This window comes from Anomaloglossus baeobatrachus, chromosome 11 (genome assembly GCF_048569485.1).
Source record: "Anomaloglossus baeobatrachus isolate aAnoBae1 chromosome 11, aAnoBae1.hap1, whole genome shotgun sequence".
In the NCBI taxonomy this organism is placed as follows: domain Eukaryota; kingdom Metazoa; phylum Chordata; class Amphibia; order Anura; family Aromobatidae; genus Anomaloglossus; species Anomaloglossus baeobatrachus.
In genome coordinates, this window is record NC_134363.1 from 22,611,428 (window position 1) to 22,637,016 (window position 25,589).

The following is a 25,589-nucleotide window of genomic DNA, read 5'->3' on the forward strand; positions in this document are numbered from 1 at the left end:
TCCATTTTTGACGTGTTTTCCTTTCCTTTGGCAGTTGTTGGGTTAATGCAAACATTCCTTGCCAGCAAGGAGGATAATTACTATCTCAGGTGTTTCCAGTTTGGGATCCCTCCCGGTCCCTTTATATACCTTATGCTACCAACAGAGGGTGCCAGTTATTCTCTGATCTGATTCATTTGGAAGCTTGTCCTGGAGGTGTAAGGAGCTAGAGGAGCCCTCTTTTGAAGTTACTGTGGTGGCTGCAGTCTTGGGTCTGACTGCAGCAGATATTTGTTGTTTTGGATCACTCCCAGGCCTTGTATATACTCTCTGATACTAGCAGAGGGTGCCGGTTATTCTCTGATCTGATTCATTTGGAAGCTTGTCCTGGAGGTGTAAGGAGCTAGAGGAGCCCTCTTTTGAAGTTGCTGTGGTGGCTGCAGTCTTGGGACTGACTGCAGCAGATATTTGTTGTTTTGGATCACTCCCAGTCCCTTTATATACATTCTGCTACCAGCAGAGGGTGCCAAATATTCTCTTTGCTATTTGGATGCTGGGCCTGGAACTGGAAGGAGCTGCTGAAAACCCTTTGTTGCAGTTGCTGGTGCTGAGTGCAGCAGTCTGTCTTGGTGTTCCCTCCTGTCTGTCTTCCTTTCCTGGTGTATTTGGCTGAAAACAAAGTAGAGCGCAAAATTGGGCTTTACCAGATAAATGGGGAGTTAGGTAAAGTTAAAACCACTCTCCTGGCAGGGTTGTGGCAGGCACAACTCCTATATAAGGTATAATTTAATGGCAGTTGCTTCAGCTCCACGTGAATAATCTGGATGGTACTGGAGAAAGAATGGATGTATTGCCGCGCTACCATCAATGCGAAGAAGATTGAGGTTGATTTCCATGGTCCTGAGGAAGGGGACTTGATCCCAGAAACGCGTCGACCTGTAAAATAAATTACTAATAACAATCAACACTTCTTCGTATTGGTGGTAGCGTGGCAATACATCCATTCTTTCTCCAGTACTTTCCTGGTGTGTTGTTTCAGTGCAGCGGTGGGGCTAGCATTCCTTACCTGCCCACTCACTAGCCATGGAATTTTGTAGGGCTTCCTAGGGATTCAGGTATTCCTGCTCGGTGACAGGTGAGGAACCTGTATCGGAACTGGCTAGGAGTACAGGGTTTAGCAGCAAGAGGAGGAGTTGTCCATATTCCCTCTCACTAGTCCTAGGGCCCTCCATTGTTAAAGTGACCCCAGTGTACCTCTTGTTTGTTGTGGTGTAACCCTTGTGTTGTGCGTTTTGGCTCACACTGGACTCTCTGTGCCATGACATCAGTAGAGGAAGATAGAGATGAGCAGATGAGGCAAAATTAGAATTTACCCATTCCTGCATTTTTTTCATGGGAAATTTTATTTGCGGAGAAATTATTCTCTGCAAATCTAATGTCCAATTATTATGGTCCGGGGTCTCTCCTGATCCTAGAGCATACTAAATGTAAGAGGTAAAAAATAAAAAAAATCTAAAGACTCACCTCTCCACTCCCCTCTCTGGCCCCTCTGCTCATCATGTCACCCATTCCTCATTAGTAGTGGTGCTTATAGGAAAAGGAAATTAAACATGGCTGGTGCCACTCCAGATTTAAACTCCATAAAAAGTAGCAAACATCCAAAGAATGAGAAAACAGAGTTGGTGTGATCAATAAAATATCAGTAATAAATTTGTTTGACTTAGTATATACAAATCTAACTTTTATTATTATGCACTGGGAGCAAAAAGTTACAAAAAAGAGCAAAGAGATGGGCATCAACATCATAATTAGGGCGATTACCTAAAACTCCCAAAAGAGAGCCACAATATGTAAATGCAGAGATAAAATGGAACAAATTTCATAAAAGTGCTTCACAATTTAATAACACTATGCAGTCATAGTAAATCCGCACTAACTAGATCAACAGTGTGAACTTGTCCCAAAATCAAGGGTAAAAAAAAATGACGTTTCGCCATCACTCAAGGCTTCTTCAGGGGTTCAGCTATTAATGAGATAAGCAGTTGATATAAATGTCTTCTTCTACTGCTTTGTTTTCTTTATTTCCTTTTTCTTTTTCCATATTGGTATAAACATCTTCTTTGCCATTCTGCAGGATATAGAAATTAAAATTGAAATATTAACTTCGAGGTATGTAAAATATCAATAATTTATTTGCCATCTGTAATGGTCAAGCAGAGACTGTTTGTCAAAAGACCCCCATGCATAACTTTGACCAAAACTTTTGTTATCGGCTGGATCGTCCCACAAGCTAATATCTATGAGCACCTCCTGACTCTTACAGATGATGTCTAGGAGTAAAGGATCTGGCATGCTATACAGTGTTTACAATTATTTTGATCTCCAGCAGATAGGCCACTGCCAGAGGAGTATGGCAGCGGCTTCTTCAGGGAATACTATTGAGTTCTGCTTAGGGAATATAGCTGTCAATCAAAGAATCTGAAGACTGAGAGCTGTCTGTTCTGCTTGGGAGATTTAAAGGATTCATAAAAGATTGCTGTCAACTAAAGGATTTTTCAGCTGCATGGTATCTAAAGTGTATGGTCATGTTGGGTCTAATTTTGACTTTACACAAGGGATGCTAAAGTAATAGCCTCTAGGAGAAAACCCCTCTCCTCTTTATGAATTCAGCTAAGCTGATAGAATATGTTGTCCAAAGTTTTTTGACTGTTTTCAATAACAACCAGCAGAATTATGATTACAGCTCTGAATACAGTTTGTGTAGTAGTTACTTTGAAGATCCAAGGAGAAAATTGTTCATAGATTAACCGTATTTTTCAGCTTATAAGGCGCAGTTTTCCTCCCAAAAATTTGGGAGGAAAATAAGGGGTGCGTCTTAAAATTCGAATATAGCTTACCGTGAGGTGGCGAATTGGTGGAGGACTGTCTATGCGGCTATCTGTGCGGGCGACCAGGTGAATGCGGGCGGCTGCCTCTGTGTGCTGGCAGCCGTCTGGCTGTGCAGACTGCGGTGGCTGTGCTGGTAGCGGAAGCTGCGGTGGCTATGCGGCGGGTGTCCCAGATGGTCTGTCCGCAGTCCAGGCTTCAAATGATGGCGCCTGAAGTCAGCACATGTGCAGATGGAGCTCTTGGATGAGAGATCCATCTGTGCAAGCGCCACTCTGGACGCCATTTCTTTGAAGCCCGAACCGCCGACAGAGCATCTGGGAAACTCAACATACCGGCCTGCTCCGCCACACATCCACCGCAACTTCCACTGCCAGCACTGACCCGCCGCTGCTGCGAGCACTGACCCGCCACTGCTCCCACCACTGACCCACCGCTGCCACCACTGACCTGCTGCCGCTGCAAGCACAGACCCGCTGCCACTGCCACCACTGACTCACAGCCGTTACCACCACTGACCCACTGTCATTGCCACCACTGACCCGCCGCTAGCACAGACCCGCCGCCACTGCCAGCATTGCCTTTGCTTCCTGTAATACCGCTCCACCACCGCTGCCACCCTCCTCTGGTAAGACAACACCGGAGTACCCCAAGACGGACCCCATTTTTTTTTTTACCTTTTTTATCTCTAAATTTGGGGTGCATCTTCTAATCCGGTGCGTCTTATAAAACGAAAAATAAGGTACTTATCCCAAAGATAGAAAGAAAAATATACATCTCAAGAATTTATTCCAAAAATATAACAGTAAACAAATGTCCACGAGTAATAGATTACCTGGGAAGTAGAATTCATGTAAATATTTCCTGAATTCTGTAAACAAAGAAACAATGATAAAAGATTAGAAATACATTGTACAGTATACAAGGATGAAAAAAACACAATAGGGAAACAAAAGAAGTTCGGAATTTTTCTAAAGGAATATAAAAGGGGGGGCAATTAACTGATTTACTCCAATTTCCTGGTGTAAAAAAAAAATCCAAATTTTACCTTGTGCTAGAATTTGTACTAAAATTTGTGACTTCTCCCTCCTCATTTTAAAAGTGGGAGAGGACTAACAGGGCAGGGAACAGGGGGTCTCCTAAAAGAAATTGTCACACTTTACTCCAATATGTTGTAGATTAAAATTGCCCATGGGCCATGGTTTTCCAGGAAGTCTTATAATATATGAATTTTAAGGAATTATTAGGGAGAGTTTCCCAATCAGTATCCCCCTTTATGAGTCAAATCACAGTCACTAAATAAGAATTTCTGCTTTGGTTGACTCAAAGTGTGAATGGTTGACACGTAATATTACATTTCCTCAGCAGTGACCATACAAAGGAGCTGTGTGGGATCAAAGTAGGTCCCAAAAGAGGTTAAGCACCTGAAGAAGCCAACAGGGTGAAACTCATTAATGTCACATAGTGACTACTGGTCTTCCGCCAGGCAGAAAAAAGGGTTATTCCAGCATCACGTATCATAAATAAAATACAGTTTACTTCTTCATATTAAAAACCAACAAACATGTTAGTAGAACATCCAAAAAGTGTTCCACCTCATACGTGGGAACCCACGGGTACACGATACAACAGTGGGCCCTTGAACTAGGGAAAGAGGAGCAGAGTCACCTCCTAAACTCACCTGAGGCTGATCCCTGCACTCCCTAATGTCCCTATTCGGTTTCTTTCACCCAGTCGCCAATTAGGTGCCTATTTCGGTCTTTCCCTGGACTCAGCCCTGTATAGTGCGCAGGCCAATGGGAACGCTAGTCCCACTCTCAGATAAAGACACAGAGCGGATGAGCCTGACAAGGAAAAAATAAACTGCAATCATAAAGCACTCCAAAGAACAAGAGGTAATAATCAGGATCAAATCAGAGGGGAAATAGTAAAAAGGACTAAGGAAAGGAAAAAATTCAACACAGATTTAACACAGTAAATGATCTCGGAATGGCTTCCTAGTCCAAAGCTCACAGGTTCCCTATAGAGGCAAGCAAAGCAGAAACTATCACCAGTGATTACCTGAGCTAAGAGGGAAGTCTTTATAGCAGAGCTAATTAGCAATAAAGAACAGCTGGCTATTGATTTCATTCAGAGGTCGGGAGACCAGAGGATCTATTTAACCTTAGCAGCATTGGAAAAAGGAGAATCTGCACAGCCAGCACTATTAAGTTGAGCAAGTGTGTATGAAGCCCTGCGCTGTGATCTCCTGACACCAGAAATAGGAGGGACCACTGTCCGTGATGGTAGGCTCTTGACAATTGAACCACATTCATAGTTGTCATTCCGATCAGTTACATTAACACAACCTTTTTTAAGTCCCATTCACAACTTCTCATTTTTTGAGAACTCAGAAGATTTATGTGTCTAGTATCATTACTAAAACTCCATTAAGTCCATGCAAGATCATGGAGGGAAAACTATAAACCGAAATATCACCCAATCATTTAATATGAGACAGGTGATATTCCAAAATTTTTTACCTCATATACAACACCAACATTATTGTCCTCGTCGTCTCTCCTTGCATGATGCTTCTTCTTCCTATCCTTGGTACTGACATCGTTTTTACATTTTGTCTTCCCCTTTATGTCACTGTTTGATTTTGAAATTTGATTTATGCAAAAAGAAGGTAAAAATAAGGAAAAAGCAAATATAATTAGTAATTATATGAGTTCTTATAACTTAAAGAATCCCCAAAACAATACCAGAATTTAAAGTCAAACAATCTCAGACTTCCTTATTCATAGGAGACACATCTGGAGATGCTGAAGCCTTGACAGCACGTTTAGGCCACTTTGGCTACTTATAGTCGCATGAGCAACATACGGTTGCATGCAACAATCCCAGCACTTTACTCGGCTTTTCCTGATTGCACTGGTGTGGTGGAAATCGGGTAATAAGGGCTTAATGGCAGCATTAATGGCAGCACACAGCTGCCATTAAGCCCTAGATTATTAATGGATACTAATATGCAAATCAAAAGAAATAAACAAACACTCAGAAAAAATCCTTTATTTGGAATAAAAGACAAAAAAACTCTTTCACCACTTTATTAACTGCCAAAACACCCCTGCAGGTCATACATTATCCACACAAGTTCCCACGATGACTCAGCTCTGCTACATCTGAAAAACAGAGCACGATCATGGAACATGCCCTCACATTATAACTACAGGCATAGACTGAGCTGTGATCACTGGTGATGTCACTCAGGTAAGTTGTGGTCACAGGTGGAGGTTCCCACGGTCCTCCACCTGTGACCGCAGGTAACCTGATCTCAGGGTACTTCATTAAACTCAGTGACTCTGCCTGCGGTCAGGTTAGCTGTGTTCACAGGTATAGGACTGTGGGAACCTCCCAGCTGTGACTGCAACTTACCTGAGTGTTCTCACCGCTGATCTCGGCTCAGTCTCTACCTGCAGTTACAGTATGTGGACATGTTTAATGATCACGTCCTGTAATTTTAGATGCAGCAGAGTTAAATCATCGTGTGACCTCATGTGGATTACATCGGAACTGCAAGGGTGTTTTGGTGATTAATAAATTGGAGAAAGAGGTTGTTGTTTTGTTTGTTATTCCAAATAATGTATTTTTCAGTGTTTGTTTATTTCTTTTCACTTACAGATTATTAATGGGTTGTCTCATAGATGCATCCCATTACTAATCAAGGACTTAGTGACAGTTGTGAGCTGCCATTAACCTCTAATTAACCCAATTGCCCCCACACCAGGGTAATCAGGAAGAGCTGGGTAAAGTGCTGAGATTGTTGCATCTATTTGGGGTTGTTGACCCTGTATTTTTACCTGAAGGTGGACACATTCTAAAGTTGGTGACTATTGAGCACTTATTTAGAAATACAACATTTTTGTGTCCTCACAAGACAACAGAAGAAGTTCTTCAAGAATGTGACCCAGGAGTTTTCCCAATTGGGCAATTGAAGTTTTTGACAGCATCTAGGTACATGTGAAGACTCTGGAGCTAAAGGCTTGTGAGTATTTTTAATTCCGTACCATTCCTTGGTTGTAGCACTTTTCTTTTAATATGAAAGGAGTGGTGTATAGCGATGTATAGTGTATACCTGCACTTTATATAAATCTGTATAATCTATACCTGCACATTGTATTCCTGCACTTTGTTAGATTAACTGACAATTGCTATATCTATAAAATATAAACCTGTATTTGTTTTTACCAACGAAAACAATATATGTACTGTGTATTCTTTTATATTATTTACCTGTATTGTTTCCTTGCACAGACTGAACAAGTAACGCACATTACGAGGAAAACAAAAATCCCTCCCCCAATCAGGATGGGCACCGTCCAATCCTCTAAAAAATAGAAAGCGAGTCCTTAATAAATCAGTCACTAATTGCTACACAATTACAGATACAATGAGATGATTGTAATCCTAATAAACATTCCAATTCCGAAATATACGTGCACACATTGCAGATTTTTGCCCTCAATATTTGCATCATATCCACATCACTTACGCATAAAAATCCGCACAAGTTGTGAAACGGAGCACCGCAATAAATTCTGCACAAAGAGCTGATGTGTTTTAAAATCTGCACAACATGGCAGTTCATCTGTGGAATCAACACCCTATATAAGGGGTGCTTAATTATTAGGCAACTTCCTTTCCTTTGGCAAAATGGGTCAGAAGAGAGATTTGACGGGCTCTGAAAACTCCACAATTGTGAGATGTCTTGCAGAGGGATGCAGCAGTCTTGAAATTGCCAAACTTTTGATCACGAACAATCAAGCGTTTTATGGCAAATAGCCAACAGGGTCGCAAGAAGCGTGTTGGGCAAAAAAGGCGCAAAATAACTGCCCATGAATTGAGGAAAATCAAGCGTGAAGCTGCCAAGATGCCATTTGCCACCAGTTTGGCCATATTTCAGAGCTGCAACGTTACTGGAGTATCAAAAAGCACAAGGTGTGCCATACTCAGGGACATGGCCAAGGTAAGGAAGGCTGAAAAACCACCACCTCTGACCAAGAAACATGAGATAAAACCTCAAGACTGGGCCAAGAAATAGCTTAAGATTGATTTTTCAAACATTTTATGGACTGATGAAATGAGAGTGACTCTTGATGGGCCAGAGGCTGGATCAGTAAAGGGCAGAGAGCTCCACTCTGACTCAGACGCCAGCAAGGTGGAGGTGGGGTACTGGTATGGGCTGGTATCATCAAAGATGAACTTGTGGGACCTTTTTGGGTTGCGGATGAGTGAAGCTCAACTCCCAGACCTACTGCCAGTTTCTGGAAGACAACTTCTTCAAGCAGTGGTACAGGAAGAAGTCGGTATCGTTCAAGAAAAACATGATTTTCATGCAGGACAATGCTCCATCACATGCATCCAACTACTCTACAGCATGGCTGGCCAGTAAAGGTCTAAAAGATAAAAAAAACAATGATATGCCCTCTTGTTCACCTGATCTGAACCCCATAGAGAACCTGTGGTCCCTCATAAAATGTAAGATCTACAGGGAGGGAAAACAGTCCACCTCTGGGAGCAGTGTCTGGAGGCTGTGGTGGCTGCTGCACATAATGTTGAGCGTAAACAGATCAAGCAATGACAGAATCTATGGATGGTAGGCTGTGGAGTATCATCAGAAAGAAAGGGGGTTATATTGGTCACTCATTTTTGGGGGTTTTGTTTTTACATGTCAGAAATGTTTATTTCTAAATTTTGTGCAGTTATATTGGATTACCTGGTGAAAATAAACAAGTGAGATGGGAATAGATTTGGTTTTTTTTTAAGTTGCCTAATAATTCTGCACAGTAATAGTTACCTGCACAAACAGATATCCTCCTAAGATAGCCAAATCTAAAAAACCCCTCCAACTTCCAAAAATATTAAGCTTTGATATTTATGAGTCTTTTGGGTTGATTGAGAACATAGTTGTTGATCAATAATAAAAAAATCCTCTGAAATACAACTTGCCTAATAATTGTGGCCATTTATAGTGCTATTCCCCGTATACGCACACAACAGTTTATTCTGAAATCCTTCATGTAATATTGTAGCAAAGACGGGTATATTATTTCACAAAGGTCATGCATTTTCAGTTATTTTACATGAGACTGCAAGGAACTTTCTGCATTTCATTGGGCCCTCACTTAGCACAAACAATGCGATTTTGTCCCATTTTTATATCAGCCGTCAGTATTTACCATAGATAGGTAGTTTCTGGGACACGGAGCCTTCCATATTGCTGGCTGTACATTGTAGACCGCTTGGTGGCATCTTCGCTCCTTCCAGCCTGGACACCATCTTGGCACCACGAAAGGATGAATTTATGGAGAAACCAGAGATCTCAGTGACATTTCTATCTGTGCTGTTCCAGGTGATAATTGCTGGAGGATTGGCCATCACCACGCATTCGCAGTCTATTGCACCTAGCATTTTATTGCATTGAGATTCCAGAAGGATTTGTGGCTTTTCTAAAATTGTATAATATTAAAAAAATGGCAGTAAGTGGAAAAAAAAGAGATTTACACCTTACCTAAAATAAAAATTATAATCTGAAACGAATACTCGGTTTTGGGACTCGATCAGGTAACTTTTTGCTATGTGGCCTGTCTTTTTCTCTGCAGGACCATAGCCTGGTCGATCTCAGTCCAACTGCTGATGGTTCTCTTACTTTTCTTTTTTTGGCCTGCTTTGCTGCTAGCCAACTGTTTCTCACTTTCTTATTTGGTCTATCCTATCACAGCTTGGGTGGGGCTATTTATACTCACATTGCATCTGCCTTCTTTGTTGGCTATATATTTCGAGGTGGATTTCATCTAAGTAGTCCAGCCCGGCAACTTGGGTATTTTGCCTACTAAGCAGAAACCAGTGGTGCTGTTGTACCGCCCCGGGGCTCGGCCGGCTGCCGAGCCGCTCGGATCCGTGCTCGTCGGTGGCGCTACACGTAGGGACTTCGGTGGGGAGGTCCACGGCCAGAGCCACGGTGGTTTGCAGGGGGATTTAAGTTTGTAACGCCACCCACGGGTTGTGGTGAATGGATGGACACCACCGCTGCTGTTGACTAGGTGCCCGGGGACGGTGTTGCGCAGCTTGGTGTTGACCCCCTCCATGGGTAGGGGCATTGTGGTCCCGGGGGCCTGAGGGAGGTGCTGAGGCGAGGGCATGGATGCGTGCTGGGTGCTGGTGCGGTGCGGCGCGGTGCGCGGCCTGAAGGCACTGGTGCACTCACTATGATACAACACGCTGTAGTCTCTGGTAAACCAAATGGGATGATGAACGGTGCCCGCAGCCGCCTGCAGCTTCCCCTTAACAGGTTGGTGGTTTCCGTTTTTCTCCTGCACCTCTTTAGTGTAAATGTTATGACTCCTATGCCTAAGCAACGGTAGTCCTTTCCCCGGCTTGCTGTGTGTCAGAAGAGCCCTGTTTGCCCGAAGACGCTGGCCCCTTGGGTCTCTATGCCTTGGCAGTGGCTTTAACCTAATGGTTAGGCTGTTGTCAACAGTCGGGTCTTGTATGGGAAAGGTCCTAAAGTCCAGTCCTCAATCAGTTGATTTGACTCAGCCTAGTTGTTTCTAGGCCTTATACTGGGTCTGAGTACCCCTCCTGGTGCTCCGGTTTCCAATCGGTTCCCTGGTTCGGTACCGGCAGGCCACCGCCTGACCCCGGTCCCTACGGTTCCACCGGCTGTAATCCCAGCTCCTGCAGGCGGCCACCACCGTCTGCCTCTTTGACAAAGGTGCCTGGGCTCCAACCCAGACATCTCTTGTAGACTTTGGCAGGCCTGTGCACAGGTCTACCCTTGAACTTGACTCTCTTAACATCCTTTCACTGTCAAGACTAAAACAAGACTACTCTTTACTGTTTTTCCCGCCTCCGGGCCTGTGAACTCGTCGGTGGGTGGAGCCAACCCTCTGGCCCCGCCCCCTGGTGTGGACTTCAAACCCGGAGGGTGGTGACAAAGGTTTGTAGGTTGGCTGCTATCACCTTTCTAAGGGGAGGATTTTGTGTGTGCATGGGACTACCTGGGACGATCTGACTAGTCCAGGGCATCACACTGTTATTACTTTGTTTTCTCAGTTACCTTTCTAACACCTTTCTTCTATCCTTAATTAGGTTGATGGGAGGTGTCCTTTGCTTTCATGTATTATTCTCCTTTTTTCCCCACTTGGTGCATGTACTTTAAGGTTCCTCACCTTGAGTCCCCGTCTACCTCTACACTCTTTCCCTATTTTGGTTAGTTGTACGAGTAGCCACAACCTCCCTTTTTGTTCCCAGATGGACCAAGAATCATCTCGATGGCCTTTCAGGGAGCCGGGTCCAAGTTGCGTTTTTTAGTTGTATGGCTAGATATATTCTAGTCTGTACAGGAACCAGTAGAGTGTGGGTGCAGCTGCAGTGTTGTAGGTTTTATTTCTCCTTTTGAGTAGTTACACCCATAACAATACCCTAACATGTTGATCCAGAGAAACTAAACCCCCCATAATGCAGATGCAAATTGCCCCGTATTAGGGGAAAAATTATTTCACAACCCCACACACAGCAGTGTACCACATCATATTTCACCGTAGTTTATTACCATAAATTGGTAGGATGTGGGTCTCGGAGCCTTCCATATTGCTGGCCATGCACCATAGACCTCCTGGTGGCATCTTCATTCCTTCCAGCCTGGACACCATTTTGGAGCCATTAAAGGATGAAGTTATGGAGAATCCAGTTGTCTGAGACACATTTCCACCTGTATCATGCCAGGTAATATTTGCTGGAGGATTTGCCACTGTGGCACATTCACAACTTATTGCACTCAGGTTCTTTTTACAGTGAGAGTTCTGGACGATTTCTGGTTTATCTAAAATCATACAAATAACTAAATTATAGGCTTAACCTTCATCAGGCTGCATAATGGATGCAAACAAATCTCGACCCCTTATCTCGGAAGGGGGTGGAGATATTTTATTGAAATTTGGCCAATATATTCTGGACCAAAACTGCAGAGATGTCACGAAATTTCAGCCCTCTACGGCTGTCCACCGCCATTAACTTGAGAACGGCGGCAGCTATAGGCATAGAAGTGGTGTCTAGGTATAGTAAAGTAGCCATGTGCTACGCAATGAAACCACCTATAGCGCCACCTGGTGGAAAACAACAAAGTTAGCATTTTTATTTCAAAAATGGAACGAGATACAGAAAAAAAGTGAATTAAAAAGTTGTAGGGCATCATCAATTCAATACGAATCGACAGCTTGCATACAGAAATGCTATGATTAGAATGTGTAAAACTTACAAGGCTGCGGACGTGAAGCGATACCTCATGGAGACCTTCCTACAAGTCATTGGGTATGGTGGCTGCATGGAATGGCCTACACGCTCACCTGACCCCATTGGACGTCTTTCTGTGAGGTCACATCAAACAGCAGGTGTATGCGACCTCTCCACCAACATTGCAGGACCTACGACGACGTATCACAGATGCCTGTGCAAACGTGTCACCTACCATATTGCACAACGTGCAGAAAGATACAGTATGCTGTGCAGAGTCCAGATGTGCATTACAGCTGACGGTGGCCACTTGAGCATCAAAGTTAAATGAGCGCCATATGCGTGACCAGCATTCAATGTTTTGGGGGTGTCATAGGTTTCATATCATAGCATTTCTGTAGTCAAGATGTCGATTCGTATTTAATTGATGATGCCCTACAACTTTGTAATTCACTTTTTTTCTCTATCTCGTTCCATTTTCGAAATAAAAATGCTAAGTTCATTGTTTTCCACCAGGTGGCGCTATAGGTGGTTTCATTGCATAGCTCATGGCTACTTTACTATACCTAGACACCACTTCTATGCCTATAGCTGCCGCCATTCTCAAGTTAATGGCGGTGGACGGATATGGGTGGACACACTGTACTGTATATAGCTCTAGCTGAAAATTTTTCACGAGTGCATGTAGCATAGTGCATGGAATGGGGGCCCTAGAGCAAAGATTTAAATATGGCCCTTCCTGGGGTTGTCAACCCCTACTACAGCCCAACTTATGTGACAAAATTGGAGTTTGTTTTCCCAATCTTCTTTAAGGATCCTGATGTTTGCGAATACTAGGAATCCTACAAAGAGGATGCATACGTTCTCATTACTCTTTGAAAAAGGGGATTTGGTCAACACGATTGTCCCTCATCTCTACACGGGCCCTATAACTGCTGCACTATTTGCTTCTTTGGTACTGTGTGTGCAAATCACTTTCGACATGTTTTACAATTTATACTTACAGATGATGCTCAGGTTCCCAGCCACGACTTGTGATTTCGCTCCTGAAGAATAGTTTGCGTAGCAGCTGATGGACATCCCATCGTGTTTTCTTGACGTGTTAATGATTTGCTTAGAGTCCACTTTCCACACTCCGGCAGCCACATAACTGTGCTCTAGATTGATTTGCCCAATCTGAGAAGACCACACCAGATCCGGGGCATCTGATGGACATGTGTAGACTGTGGAACATTCCAGAATAACTTCTGTAGCCTCTGCACTGGTCTGATGGGGAAATATCACAATGGGATGTGGAGGGCTATCTGCAGTCAAATAAAATCAGCAGATTTTTGTAAGAAAACAATAAAAAAATAACAAATTGCACTTAATGCCCTTTTATGCACAAAATACCATCTATGAATTAGGCTAAACATTGGGAAAATATAAAAGTAAACATATGACTTCCAGGAAAACTTCATGAAGTAAGAGCAAACTAAAATAATAGACCATTCAAATATGTGTATGTACAGTTAGGTCCAGAAATATTTGGACAGTGACACAAGTTTTGTTATTTTAGCTGTTTACAAAAACATGTTCAGAAATACAATTATATATATAATATGGGCTGAAAGTGCACACTCCCAGCTGCAATATGAGAGTTTTCACATCCAAATCAGAGAAAGGGTTTAGGAATCATAGCTCTGTAATGCATAGCCTCCTCTTTTTAAAGGGACCAAAAGTAATTGGACAAGGGACTCTAAGGGCTGCAATTAACTCTGAAGGCGTCTCCCTCGTTAACCTGTAATCAATGAAGTAGTTAAAAGGTCTGGGGTTGATTACAGGTGTGTGGTTTTGCATTTGGAAGCTGTTGCTGTGACCAGACAACATGCGGTCTAAGGAACTCTCAATTGAGGTGAAGCAGAACATCCTGAGGCTGAAAAAAAGAAAAAATCCATCAGAGAGATAGCAGACATGCTTGGAGTAGCAAAATCAACAGTCGGGTACATTCTGAGATAAAAGGAATTGACTGGTGAGCTTGGGAACTCAAAAAGGCCTCGGCGTCCACGGATGACAACAGTGGTGGATGATCGCCGCATACTTTCTTTGGTGAAGAAGAACCCATTCACAACATCAACTGAAGTCCAGAACACTCTCAGTGAAGTAGGTGTATCTGTCTCTAAGTCAACAGTAAAAAGAAGACTCCATGAAAGTAAATACAAAGGATTCACATCTAGATGCAAACCATTCATCAATTCCAAAAATAGACAGACCAGAGTTAAATTTGCTGAAAAACACCTCATGAAGCCAGCTCAGTTCTGGAAAAGTATTCTATGGACAGATGAGACAAAGATCAACCTGTACCAGAATGATGGGAAGAAAAAAGTTTGGAGAAGAAAGGGAACGGCACATGATCCAAGGCACACCACATCCTCTGTAAAACATGGTGGAGGCAACGTGATGGCATGGGCATACATGGCTTTCAATGGCACTGGGTCACTTGTGTTTATTGATGACATAACAGCAGACAAGAGTAGCCGGATGAATTCTGAAGTGTACCGGGATATACTTTCAGCCCAGATTCAGCCAAATGCCGCAAAGTTGATAGGACGGCGCTTCATAGTACAGATGGACAATGACCCCAAGCATACAGCCAAAGCTACCCAGGAGTTCATGAGTGCAAAAAAGTGGAACATTCTGCAATGGCCAAGTCAATCACCAGATCTTAACCCAATTGAGCATGCATTTCACTTGCTCAAATCCAGACTTAAGACGGAAAGACCCACGAACAAGCAAGACCTGAAGGCTGCGGCTGTAAAGGCCTGGCAAAGCATTAAGAAGGAGGAAACCCAGCGTTTGGTGATGTCCATGGGTTCCAGACTTAAGGCAGTGATTGCCTCCAAAGGATTCGCAACAAAATATTGAAAATAAAAATATTTTGTTTGGGTTTGGTTTATTTGTCCAATTACTTTTGACCTCCTAAAATGTGGAGTGTTTGTAAAGAAAAGTGTACAATTCCTACAATTTCTATCAGATATTTTTGTTCAAACCTTCAAATTAAACGTTACAATCTGCACTTGAATTCTGCTGTAGAGGTTTCATTTCAAATCCAATGTGGTGGCATGCAGAGCCCAACTCGCGAAAATTGTGTCACTGTCCAAATATTTCTGGACCTAACTGTAGGAAAACAAAACTAAAAAACCCTGTCTGACTTTGTGTTGTCAGCTCTGATCCTTTGAGAATGGAAGATTGAAGTAGGCTCTCCACTGTCTGACTATTTTACAGCTGTGTGAGACTTCCTGCTTCTCAGGAGGGAGATATTGTGTGGAGGTATCCAGTGAAAATACAGTATATAAACACATACCAGATATATGCTGATGATGATATTGTTCATGGTCTTGTTCAGATTGCAGCTTCTGAAACTCTGCCGAATGGTTTGTCTGGTGTCTGGGATCAACACAGGCAGAATCGAGCATCAACCTGCTGTTTGCTGATTCATAGGCAGGCTAGCAAGAGTTCATCTGGGCTGATCTGCTTTCTCCTTTGGTCACATGTCGTGGGGAGGCCTATCACATCTGCTCACCTCCTATTTATGCAGGTTGAAACCTTCCACCCATGCCAGCTATAGTTTATTCTGTGATGATCTGTGAGGTGTGGTGTCTCAGACTTACTGGTGAAAGTTGTGCTTATTGCTTGGTGCAGTTGAGGAGTTTACTCCCGTTGTTTTGTAGGTTCCTTCCTGCTCTTGTTTTTCATTCTGAATCTCTTATTGTCTCTGTGTGTGTGTGTGTGTGTGTGTTTGCTGTGTGAAAGTGTTGGTTTTTCCTTGTCTGTTTTTATCTGTGGGTTTCATCACATTCCTGCCCAGTCCATCCCTGGGAAGAGGGGGAGGGGACTCAGATCAGAACTGGTCAGGAGTAGGGCGAGGAAGGAGACTCAGACCTCTCCACCATCAGGAGTATCAGCAGGAGATTATCATTGCAGAACTAGGTGCCATATGCCAGCCAGTCCAGCTAATTTGTATAACCCCGCCCCCCACTGCTGATTGGCAGCTTGCTGACAATGTATAGTGCACACACAGGAAGCTGCCAATCAGTGGTGTGGGTATACACAGCTCAGTAGACTTGCAACTGCTACATGTGCAATAGCGAAAACAGAGATTTAATCAAATCTGCACCAAGCAGTCCATTAAGTTACATATCATTGGAATCAGCCCCTACGTCATGCTGCTCTCAGATTCCATAGCAATCTGCTGACAGATTCCCTTAACATAAGAGCATATTGGAAATCCCATAATGACAATATTTTACCTGAAACATTCAGATGGACAGAAGGCCAGTATGAGTACTTAAAATGCTCCATATCTACTCGGAACCTGTAGACCTTTGAGTTTTCCGGCTGGATATTGTGGATTTGTAATGAGCAGTTACCACTGCCTAAGTCTCCAATGAAAGATGCATGAATCTCAGGAGCTCGACTATTAATAAATTGTGTGTCCTTTTGGTTTTCAGCGATGGCACTGTACCATATTCCTTTAATTCTGTCACTTGGTAGTTTAGGATCTGAGTATGTATAATTGCAGGGGATAACCACACAAGAGTGTTTCACTGCCCAGAGTCTTATGGGAACATCAAGATAATACCGTGCAGCGCTGTACTGGAGGCCTTGAAAAGAAGAAAAAAAAAAGGGTGCCAGAAAATTTATGAATTTTTTACATTTGGTTATCTTACTGTTGCGGGTGACAGACTATAGAAGGTCACAGTGTTTGGCTGTGCACCATGCTCCCTGACCTTTTACTATTCCTGCTTGGTGTATATGATATCTTATGTATGTCCTTTGCTTGGGGTTTATCCCTTTCCCTTTAGTACCCTGCAGAGTTCCTTACAATTTCAGCTCTCTTCAACACTTGTGTCCTTAAATTCTCTCATTCCCTTCTGGTCTGTGCTGGTGATAGCTGTAACTACCTACAGATCCTACAGATCCTGAATGCAAGCAGTCAGCTTGCATTCATCTGGAATAACTTTAATTTTGCAGTCCCTCTTCCTGAATCTTCTTGGAGATAAGTTGCTTGTTATTTTCCCTTGTTTGTTATCCCTGTGTGTCCTTTAGCTCTTAGTGAGGTTGACAAAGAGCTCATCCCATCCATTCCCCACCTATGGCCAAGATCAGGGTCAGCCTAGGGCCAGGTATTCTGCTCTGCGCGTAGGTGCGGACTTAAACTAGAGCAGTGAGGGAAGGCAGGGGCCAGCAGTAGGTTTGGCCAAGAGTCACCGTCTCCTCCTTCCCTAGACACATGGTCTCCCTTCCCCTCCTTTCACCATTCGCTGGGTACTTCCCTGTAACTGTGTGAAGTAGATTGCAAACTTGCTTATTTTTACAAGTACATTGCAATTTTATGTCATGATTTATGCCTGGCTCAGTCACTGCTGAGCCTTTGCTTGTATCCTATCCTAGGGTTACAGACCACTATATTCTGGCGCTGCTCCTCCAAAACATCGCCAGTAATAGTCCCTGCTTTGCAGTGTATGTGCCTGGCTCCTGTGAGTTAACCTTGATCTGTCCTGCCTCCCTGCTACCTTGTCTTGACACGTGTCATCCTCTCTGTTCGTCCATCCCATTCCCTGACACCCCTTTTCTGGTGTTGTTTATCCTTGTCCTCTCTGTCTTACTCCGGTCCCGACCTGTGACTCCTCACTCTTGTACGTTACTTTGACTTCTTGGCCTCCGGCCTGTATCTTCATTTTTTACCTCAGTTTTTTCCTCTCTCCCTGCTGCTATTTCCATGACCTCCCAGCTTCTGATCCCTGGCTATCACCTGACTGCATCCTGCTTTCTTCTGTACTATTGGTGAGACCTCCTGTTGCAAACCCGACTTGCTAACTACTCTATCGCCCTCTAGTGGTTAGTCATCTAACTGCGCACTGAAGCTATTCCTCCTGCTAGCTTCAGTGTTTCCTTTGTTACCGTGACATTTTACCTATTTAAAAACATTAGTCATCAATTTTAAGGAAGTTCACTTTCTTTAAGTAGGTACAAAAGATAAAGTTGGATACCGTTCAATAAGAAGGCGATCAATAAAGTATGTCTCTGGTCCATGGTAGTGCTAAGAAGGAAACAAAGACACGTTATTACAAAGATGTAAATTACTGTAGATATATTCTTAATTTTAATTTTTTAGCCTGTTACATATATTATCATACATTCTTGTATCAGATATAAAATATATAAACCAATACATACTTCCCGTCTACTAACACTAAAGGGCACTTTACATGCTGTGATATCGCTATCGATATTGCTAGCGAGCGTACCCGCCCACGTCGGTTGTGCGTCACGGGAAAATCACTGCCCGTGGCACACAACATCGTTTACACCCGTCACACGGACTTACCTTCCCTGCGACGTCACTCTGGCCGGCGAACCACCTCCTTTCTAAGGGGGCAGTTTGTGCGGCATCACAGCGACGTCACACGGCAGCCGTCCAATAAAAGCGAAGGGCGGAGATGAGCGGGCGAAATATCCCGCCCACCTCCTTCTTTCCTCATTGCCGGTGGACGCAGGTAAGGAGATGTTCGTCATTCCTGCGGTGTCACACATAGCGATGTGTAATGCCGCAGGAACAATGACCAACCAGCGGCATGCACCACCAACGATATTATGAAAAGGAGCGAGGTGTCAACGATCAACGATTTTTGACATTTTTGCGATCGTTGATCGCCGCTCTTAGGTATCACATGCTGCAATGTCACTAACGACGCCGGATGTGCGTTACTAACGATGTGACCCCGACGATATATCGTTAGCGAAGTCGCAGCATGTAAAGCCCCCTTAAGAGTTCTGATATAATGCAAATATTTATTGTTTTTCCGACTGTGAAAAAGTAGATGAGAAGGTTATGTACGATCTTTCCACCACTAGGTGGCTCCTCAGAATATCCTACTACTTCTTTCACAAGATATCATGTATTTTCTATAGATTTTTTTAAATCAGTAATTTGCGAAAATAAAAAGCTTCTAATGACCAATTCATGGATTTGGATTTTACAGTAAAATGTGATTTTTTTTCAAGTTACCCCCTACATTGTTTACAAATTCAATGATGACAGCCACAGAGACTTTATTAGGAGTTACAAGATATTACCCTCCTTCCTCCATTAACGATAATACTACAAGATGCCCAAAAAAACACCACCAGCAAGGTGATCTGCTTGAAAAAATAATAAACAATACTTAACACTACGAGAAGAATGTCACATATAATGGGTGTCAACAAAGTGATATACACAAACAAAATCCTTTAATAAATAAACTATGCAACACCTGCGGAGTGGCCTGAAAAAATAATAATGGCACACGAAAGTACCATATAAACAGTACCAACAAATGTGCCAATATAAACAGTGCCAACAGAGTGTTTCTTTTTAAAGGAGCAGTGCTAACAGAGTACTCCTTTAAAAAGAGAGTAAACATAGTACTCCCCAATAAACAAGACATACAGAACACGTACTACTAAACAGTACATACAGAGCACTTACTAATAAACAGTACATATAGAGCACTCACTAATAAACAGTACATACAGAGTACTTCCTAATAAACAGCAATTACAAAGCACTCACTAATAAACAGTACATATATAGCACTCACTAATAAACAATACACACAGAGTACTTCCTAATAAACAGTAAATATAGAGCACTCACTAATAAACAGTACATATAGAGCACTCACTAATAAACAGTACATACAGAGTACTTCCTAATAAACAGTACATACAGAGCACTCACTAATAAACAGGAGATATATAGCACTCACTAATAAACAGTACATACAGAGTACTTCCTAATAAACAGTAAATTCAGAGTACTCACTAATAAGCAGTACATATATAGCACTCACTAATAAACAGTACATACAGAGCACTCACTAATAAACAGTACATACAGGGTACTCACTAATAATCAGTGCATACAGAGTACTTCCTAATAAACAGTACATACAGAGCACTCACTAATAAGCAGTACATATATAGCACTCACTAATAAACAGTACATACAGAGCACTCACTAATAAACAGTACATACAGAGTACTCACTAATAAACAGTACATACAGAGTACTTCCTAATAAACAGTATATACAGAGCACTCACTAATAAACAGTACATATATAACACTCATTAATAAACAGTACATACAGAGCATGCACTAATAAACAGTACATACAGAGTACTCACTAATAGTGATGAGCGAGTACTAAAAAGCTCGGGTGCTCGAAGCTCGGGCCGAGCCTCCCAAGATACTCGTGTACTCGGCCCGAGCACCGAGCCCAATGTTATCCTATGGGAGACCCGAGTATTTTTGTGAAATGACCCCCCGGCAGCATGTAGAAACCCTAAAAATGTCACAAAAGTCTCAGAAGAGTGCTCAAATGACATGGCATCAGCATGGGGAAGACCCCTTGAAGCATTTATCACTCAAAAGTCACAGCTGTGAACAATTTTGTCCAAGTTTTACGCCATTTTTACGGACTCACCAGAAAACCTTCCAAAATGACACCAAAATGAATTTTCATGGCGGAAATGTTAAGGGCACATACCCAATAGTGAGATAGAGCTGGTGTATGTTACTTTTTGAGATTATTACATGAAAGATTTTACATGAAAACCTTGTGTGGCACTCCGATGTCCAAAACGCACGTTTTGTGCTTTTTACTAGCGATGTCGGTCATTTTTTTTTTTTTATTCTATCTCCCTCAGTCCGTCGGTCTGTCTCTCTCTGTCTTGTCTGTCCCCCTCTCACAGTCTGTCGGTCAGTTCCCCCCCCTCTCTCTTACTTACCGTTCCCCGATCACTGCCGCGGCGCTGCACAGCTATTCAAACTCCGGTGGCTTTTCCTCTTTTGAAAAAGCCGGCCGCTCATTAATCAATCTCCTATTCCCTGCTGTCCTGCTTTTCGGCACCTATGATTGGTTGCAGTGAGACACGCTCCCACACTGAGTGACAGCTGTCTCACTGCACCCAATCACAGCAGCCGGTGTGTGTATACTGTGCAGTGAAATAAATAATTAAATAATTAAAAAAAACGGCGTGCGGTCCCCCCAATTTTAATACCAGCCAGATAAAGCCATACGGCTGAAGGCTGGTATTCTCAGGATGGGGAGCTCCACCTTATGGGGAGCCCCCCACCCTAACAATATCAGTCAGCAGCCGCCCAGAATTGCCGCATACATTAGATGCGACAGTTCTGGGGCTGTACCCGGCTCTTCCCGATTTACCCTGGTGCTTTGGCAAATCGGGGTAATAAGGAGTTAATGGCAGCCCGTAGCTGCCACTAAATCCTAGATTAATCATGTCAGGCGTCTATGAGATTCCTTCCATGATTAATCTGTAAATTACAGTTAAAAAACACACACACCCGAAAAATCCTTTATTAGAAATAAAAAACACTAACAAAGTCCCTCATTACCAATTTATTAACCCCGACAAACCCTCCATGTCCGGCGTACTCCACAGTCCTCCAGCGTCGCGTCCAGCTCTGCTGCATGGAAGTGACAGGAGCTGCAGAATACACCGCCGCTCCGGTCACCTCCACGCAGCTAATGAGATGAGTATAGCGATCAGCTGAGCTGTCACTGAGGTTACCTGGATCCAGCGGTGGATGCAGCGGTGGCCGCGGGTAACCTCAGTGACAGCTCAGCTGATCGCGCTACTCACCGCCGCTCCAGTCAGCTCCATGCACCAACTGAGGTGAGTATAGCGATCAGCTGCTGTCACTGAGGTTAATCGCGGCCACCGCTGGATCCAGCGGTGGCCGGGAGTTACCTGACTGACAGCAGCTGATCGCGCTATTCCCTTCATTAGCTGCGTGGAGGTGACCGGAGCGGCGGTGTCTTCTGCAGCTCCTGTCACTTCCATGCAGCAGAGCTGGACGCGACGCTGGAGTCCGTGGAGTACGCCGGACATGGAGGGTTTGTCGGGGTTAATAAATTGGTAATGAGGGACTTTGTTAGTGTTTTTTATTTCTAATAAAGGATTTTTCGGGTGTGTGTGTTTTTTAACTGTAATTTACAGATTAATCATGGAAGGAATCTCGGGGAGACGCCTGACATGATTAATCTAGGATTTAGTGGCAGCTATGGGCTGCCATTAACTCCTTATTACCCCGATTTGCCAACGCACTAGGGTAAATCGGGAAGAGCCGGGTACAGCCCCAGAACTGTCGCATATAATGTATGCGGCAATTCTGGGCAGCTGCTGACTGATATTGTTAGGGTGGGGGGCTCCCCATAACGTGGAGCTCCCCATCCTGAGAATACCAGCCTTCAGCTGTATGGCTTTATCTGGCTGGTATTAAAATTGGGGGGGACCGCACGCCGTTTTTTTTAATTATTTATTTATTTATTTTACTGCACAGTATAGACCCGCCCACCGGCTGCTGTGATTGGGTGCAGTGTGACACCTGTCACTCAGCGTGGGGGCGTGTCTCACTGCAACCAATCATAGGCGCCTGTGGGCGTGGAAAGCAGGGAATATGAGATGGCTGTGTGCAGAGCACAGCGCGCCGGCCGGTATAAAGGCTCGGTCACGCTGTGCAGGCCGGCCAATCACTGCAATTCCACAACTAACAGGGCTGTGGCATTGCAGTGGTCTGCCAGCCAATCCCTGCATGAGGGCTGGCTCTCAAAAGAGCGCCAACATGCAGAAATGAAGACCACGAGTAAAGCACGAGTATTGCAAAATTACTCGGTACCCGCCAAGTAGCCCGAGTACAGTGATACTCGTGCGAGTACCGAGTAGTAACAAGCATACTCGCTCATCACTACTCACTAATAAACAGTGCAACAGAGTACTTCCTAATAAACAGTACAGAGCACTACCTTATAAACAGTACAAACAGAGTACTCCCTAACAAACAGACTCCCTAATAAACAGTATAAACAGAGTTTTCCCTAATAAACAGGACAAAAAAGCACTTCCAAATAAATCTTCTGCTGTGTCTCAAAGACTGTAAAGCCACCAAGTATCAGTAGACTGCCATTGGTGTCACTTCAACTATTGCAGGGTGAGAGATGTAGATATATTTGCAACAGTTGGAGAGTAAAAGTTGAGGGACACAGTTAGAGATCATCAGAAAGCAAGACCTCGAATAAGCCAATCTCATCTCACAAGCAGGGGGGGGGGCTTTTCTTTGGTTGCATGGTTTTAAAAATCGAGGGAATTTTCCAAGTGCCAATGTCTTCCTAATTCTACTCCATATCATTTACGTTTTCTTTCCATCTTATGGGTTTTCACTGGACCCAACAGATTAAAACTAAACAAATTGATAGGATTGTCCATGAGCTTAGGCGGGCTTTGCACGTTGCAACATCGGTAACAATGTGTTACCGATGCTGCAGCGATAGTCCCGCCCCCGTCGCACGTTCGATATATAGTGAAAGCTGCCGTAGCGATTATTATCGCTACGGCAGCTTTACACGCACATACCTGCCGTGCGACGTCCCTCTGGCCGGCGACCCGCCTCCTTCCTTAGGGGGCGGGCCGTGCGGCGTCACAGTGACGTCACACGGCAGGTGGCCAATTGAAGTGGAGGGGCGGAGATGAGCAGGATGTAAACATCCCGCCCACCTCCGTCCTTCTCATTGCAGCCGGAAGGCAGGTAAGGTGAAGTTCCTCGCTCCTGCGGCTTCACACACAGCGATGTGTGCAGCCGCAGGAACGAGGAACTACATCGTATCTGTCGCTCCCCCGGCATTATGGAAATGTCGGAGGCTGCAGCGATGATACGATGACGACGATTTTGCGCTCGTTCATCGTATCATCTAGGATTTACACACTACGACATCGCAAGTGACGCCGGATGTGCGTCACTTTCGATTTGACCCCACCGACATCGCACCTGCGATGTCGTAGTGTGCAAAGCCCGCCTTAGAGTCCTAGTAATTGCATAAATGAAAGGTCCCAGTAATCAACTTGAACGCCATGGTTGAAATTTACATAACTCGGTTGGTTCCAAAAATGCATAAAATTTAATTGGCTTTTCAGCGTAAAGCCCCTCATATGATCTGCAGTAGAAAACTATCTTATCCAAGTCTTTCATACATGGAGCTCAGCCAAGAGCTTGTGTTCTTGCAGGAGGGTGACCGGTGCCCTGCAGCCCCCGTGAAGACGTCATGGTTATTTTGTGTATTTATGTGTTTGCTCTTGGGTGCACTGTTTTCAGTCACCACTGATTGTCACTGCTCTCTGGTCCCTTAGCTTGAGGTTGGGATGGAGAACAGGGCTGAAGCAGTTAAAGGTTAAACCTGCCCAGCAACAGTGAGTTGACAGTTGGGATTAGTCAGATAGGGATACTGTTGAGTAGAGAGAAGAAGCTGTACCTGAGGGAGGTGTAGCAAGAGAAACCCAGAGTAATTCGTTCAGACCCTCAGGGTCACCCCAAGAAACCCAGATCAAGTGGACAAAGGAAACTCTTCAGTAGCCGGGTGCAGAAATATGCACGGTCCGACCCTGAAGTTGTGGCCTTGATTGTAGCAGAATTTTCGGGAAGCAACTGACTCCAATAGGACTGGTCTAGGTTGGAGGTAACATAGACCTGGACGAACAGGTCGTAACAGAGACAGTGGTGAAGGAACTCTATCTGGTGGTGAAATGAACCCCTGTGGGAGGGAACGCGGCTAAAGCCATGTGGGACTCTATGAATTTACTAGCTAACATTATCCTGGACTTCATGTCTGACTTTGTCCTGAGGAGGAGAGGCTGCGGTGTCTGTGGTGAAGGTGGCAGGAGTGCAGCACCAAAGAGAGATGCTACCTAAAAGTATGGGCTCACCTCTGTCCACATCCATAGCCCACTGACACCCCCACAACATTCTCTAAGAGAGCCTCTGCCAGATTACTCTGATGTCATCTTACCTCTTAGAGAAATCAAGGGGATAGACGATCTATATATCTAAAGAGCTGCATTCTTTTCTCCCCTGACATCATCTATTGGGAAAAAGTTGGGAAACCCCTGTATGAAATGGACTGATGGGTGTTCCTCCCAATATTGTTAGCTTTGGGGATCATTAGTCTAATGTATATGGGGGTCTTTAAAGTTGTATAATGACCAATGTCACATTCTAAAGGGGGCTGTACATGCAGCGACATCGCTAGCGATGTCGCTCGTGAAAGCACCCGCCCCCGTTGTTTGTGCGTTACGGGCAAATCGCTGCCCGTGGCGCACAATATCGCTTGTCCCTGTTACATGGACTTACCTGCCTAATGTTGTCGCTGTGGCTGGCGAATTGCCTCCTTTCTAAGGGGGCGGTTCGTGCGGCCTCACAGCGACGTCATACGACAGCTGTCCAATAGAAGCAGAGGGGCGGAGAGCAGCCGAAAGAAAGTGACGCCCACCTCGTTGCCGGAGGACGCAGGTACGGTGTTGTTCATCATTCCTGCGGTGTCACACATAGCGATGTGTGCTGCCTCA

General features: G+C 44.0%; 1 protein-coding gene across 1 annotated transcript; it reads right to left on the reverse strand.

The window, feature by feature from the left end:
• Nucleotides 1–1,736: 1,736 nt before the first annotated feature.
• Nucleotides 1,737–18,222, reverse strand: LOC142256320 (myelin-associated glycoprotein-like). The gene is made up of 9 exons (XM_075327946.1): nt 18,177–18,222; nt 16,434–16,787; nt 13,149–13,448; nt 11,465–11,734; nt 9,090–9,359; nt 7,144–7,237; nt 5,388–5,499; nt 3,701–3,736; nt 1,737–2,107 (listed from the first exon to the last, which is right to left on the reverse strand). Exons 1-9 carry the CDS (start codon nt 18,217–18,219, stop codon nt 2,006–2,008), a joined length of 1,581 nt encoding a protein of 526 aa, XP_075184061.1. The 5' UTR covers nt 18,220–18,222; the 3' UTR covers nt 1,737–2,005.
• Nucleotides 18,223–25,589: the final 7,367 nt, after the last annotated feature.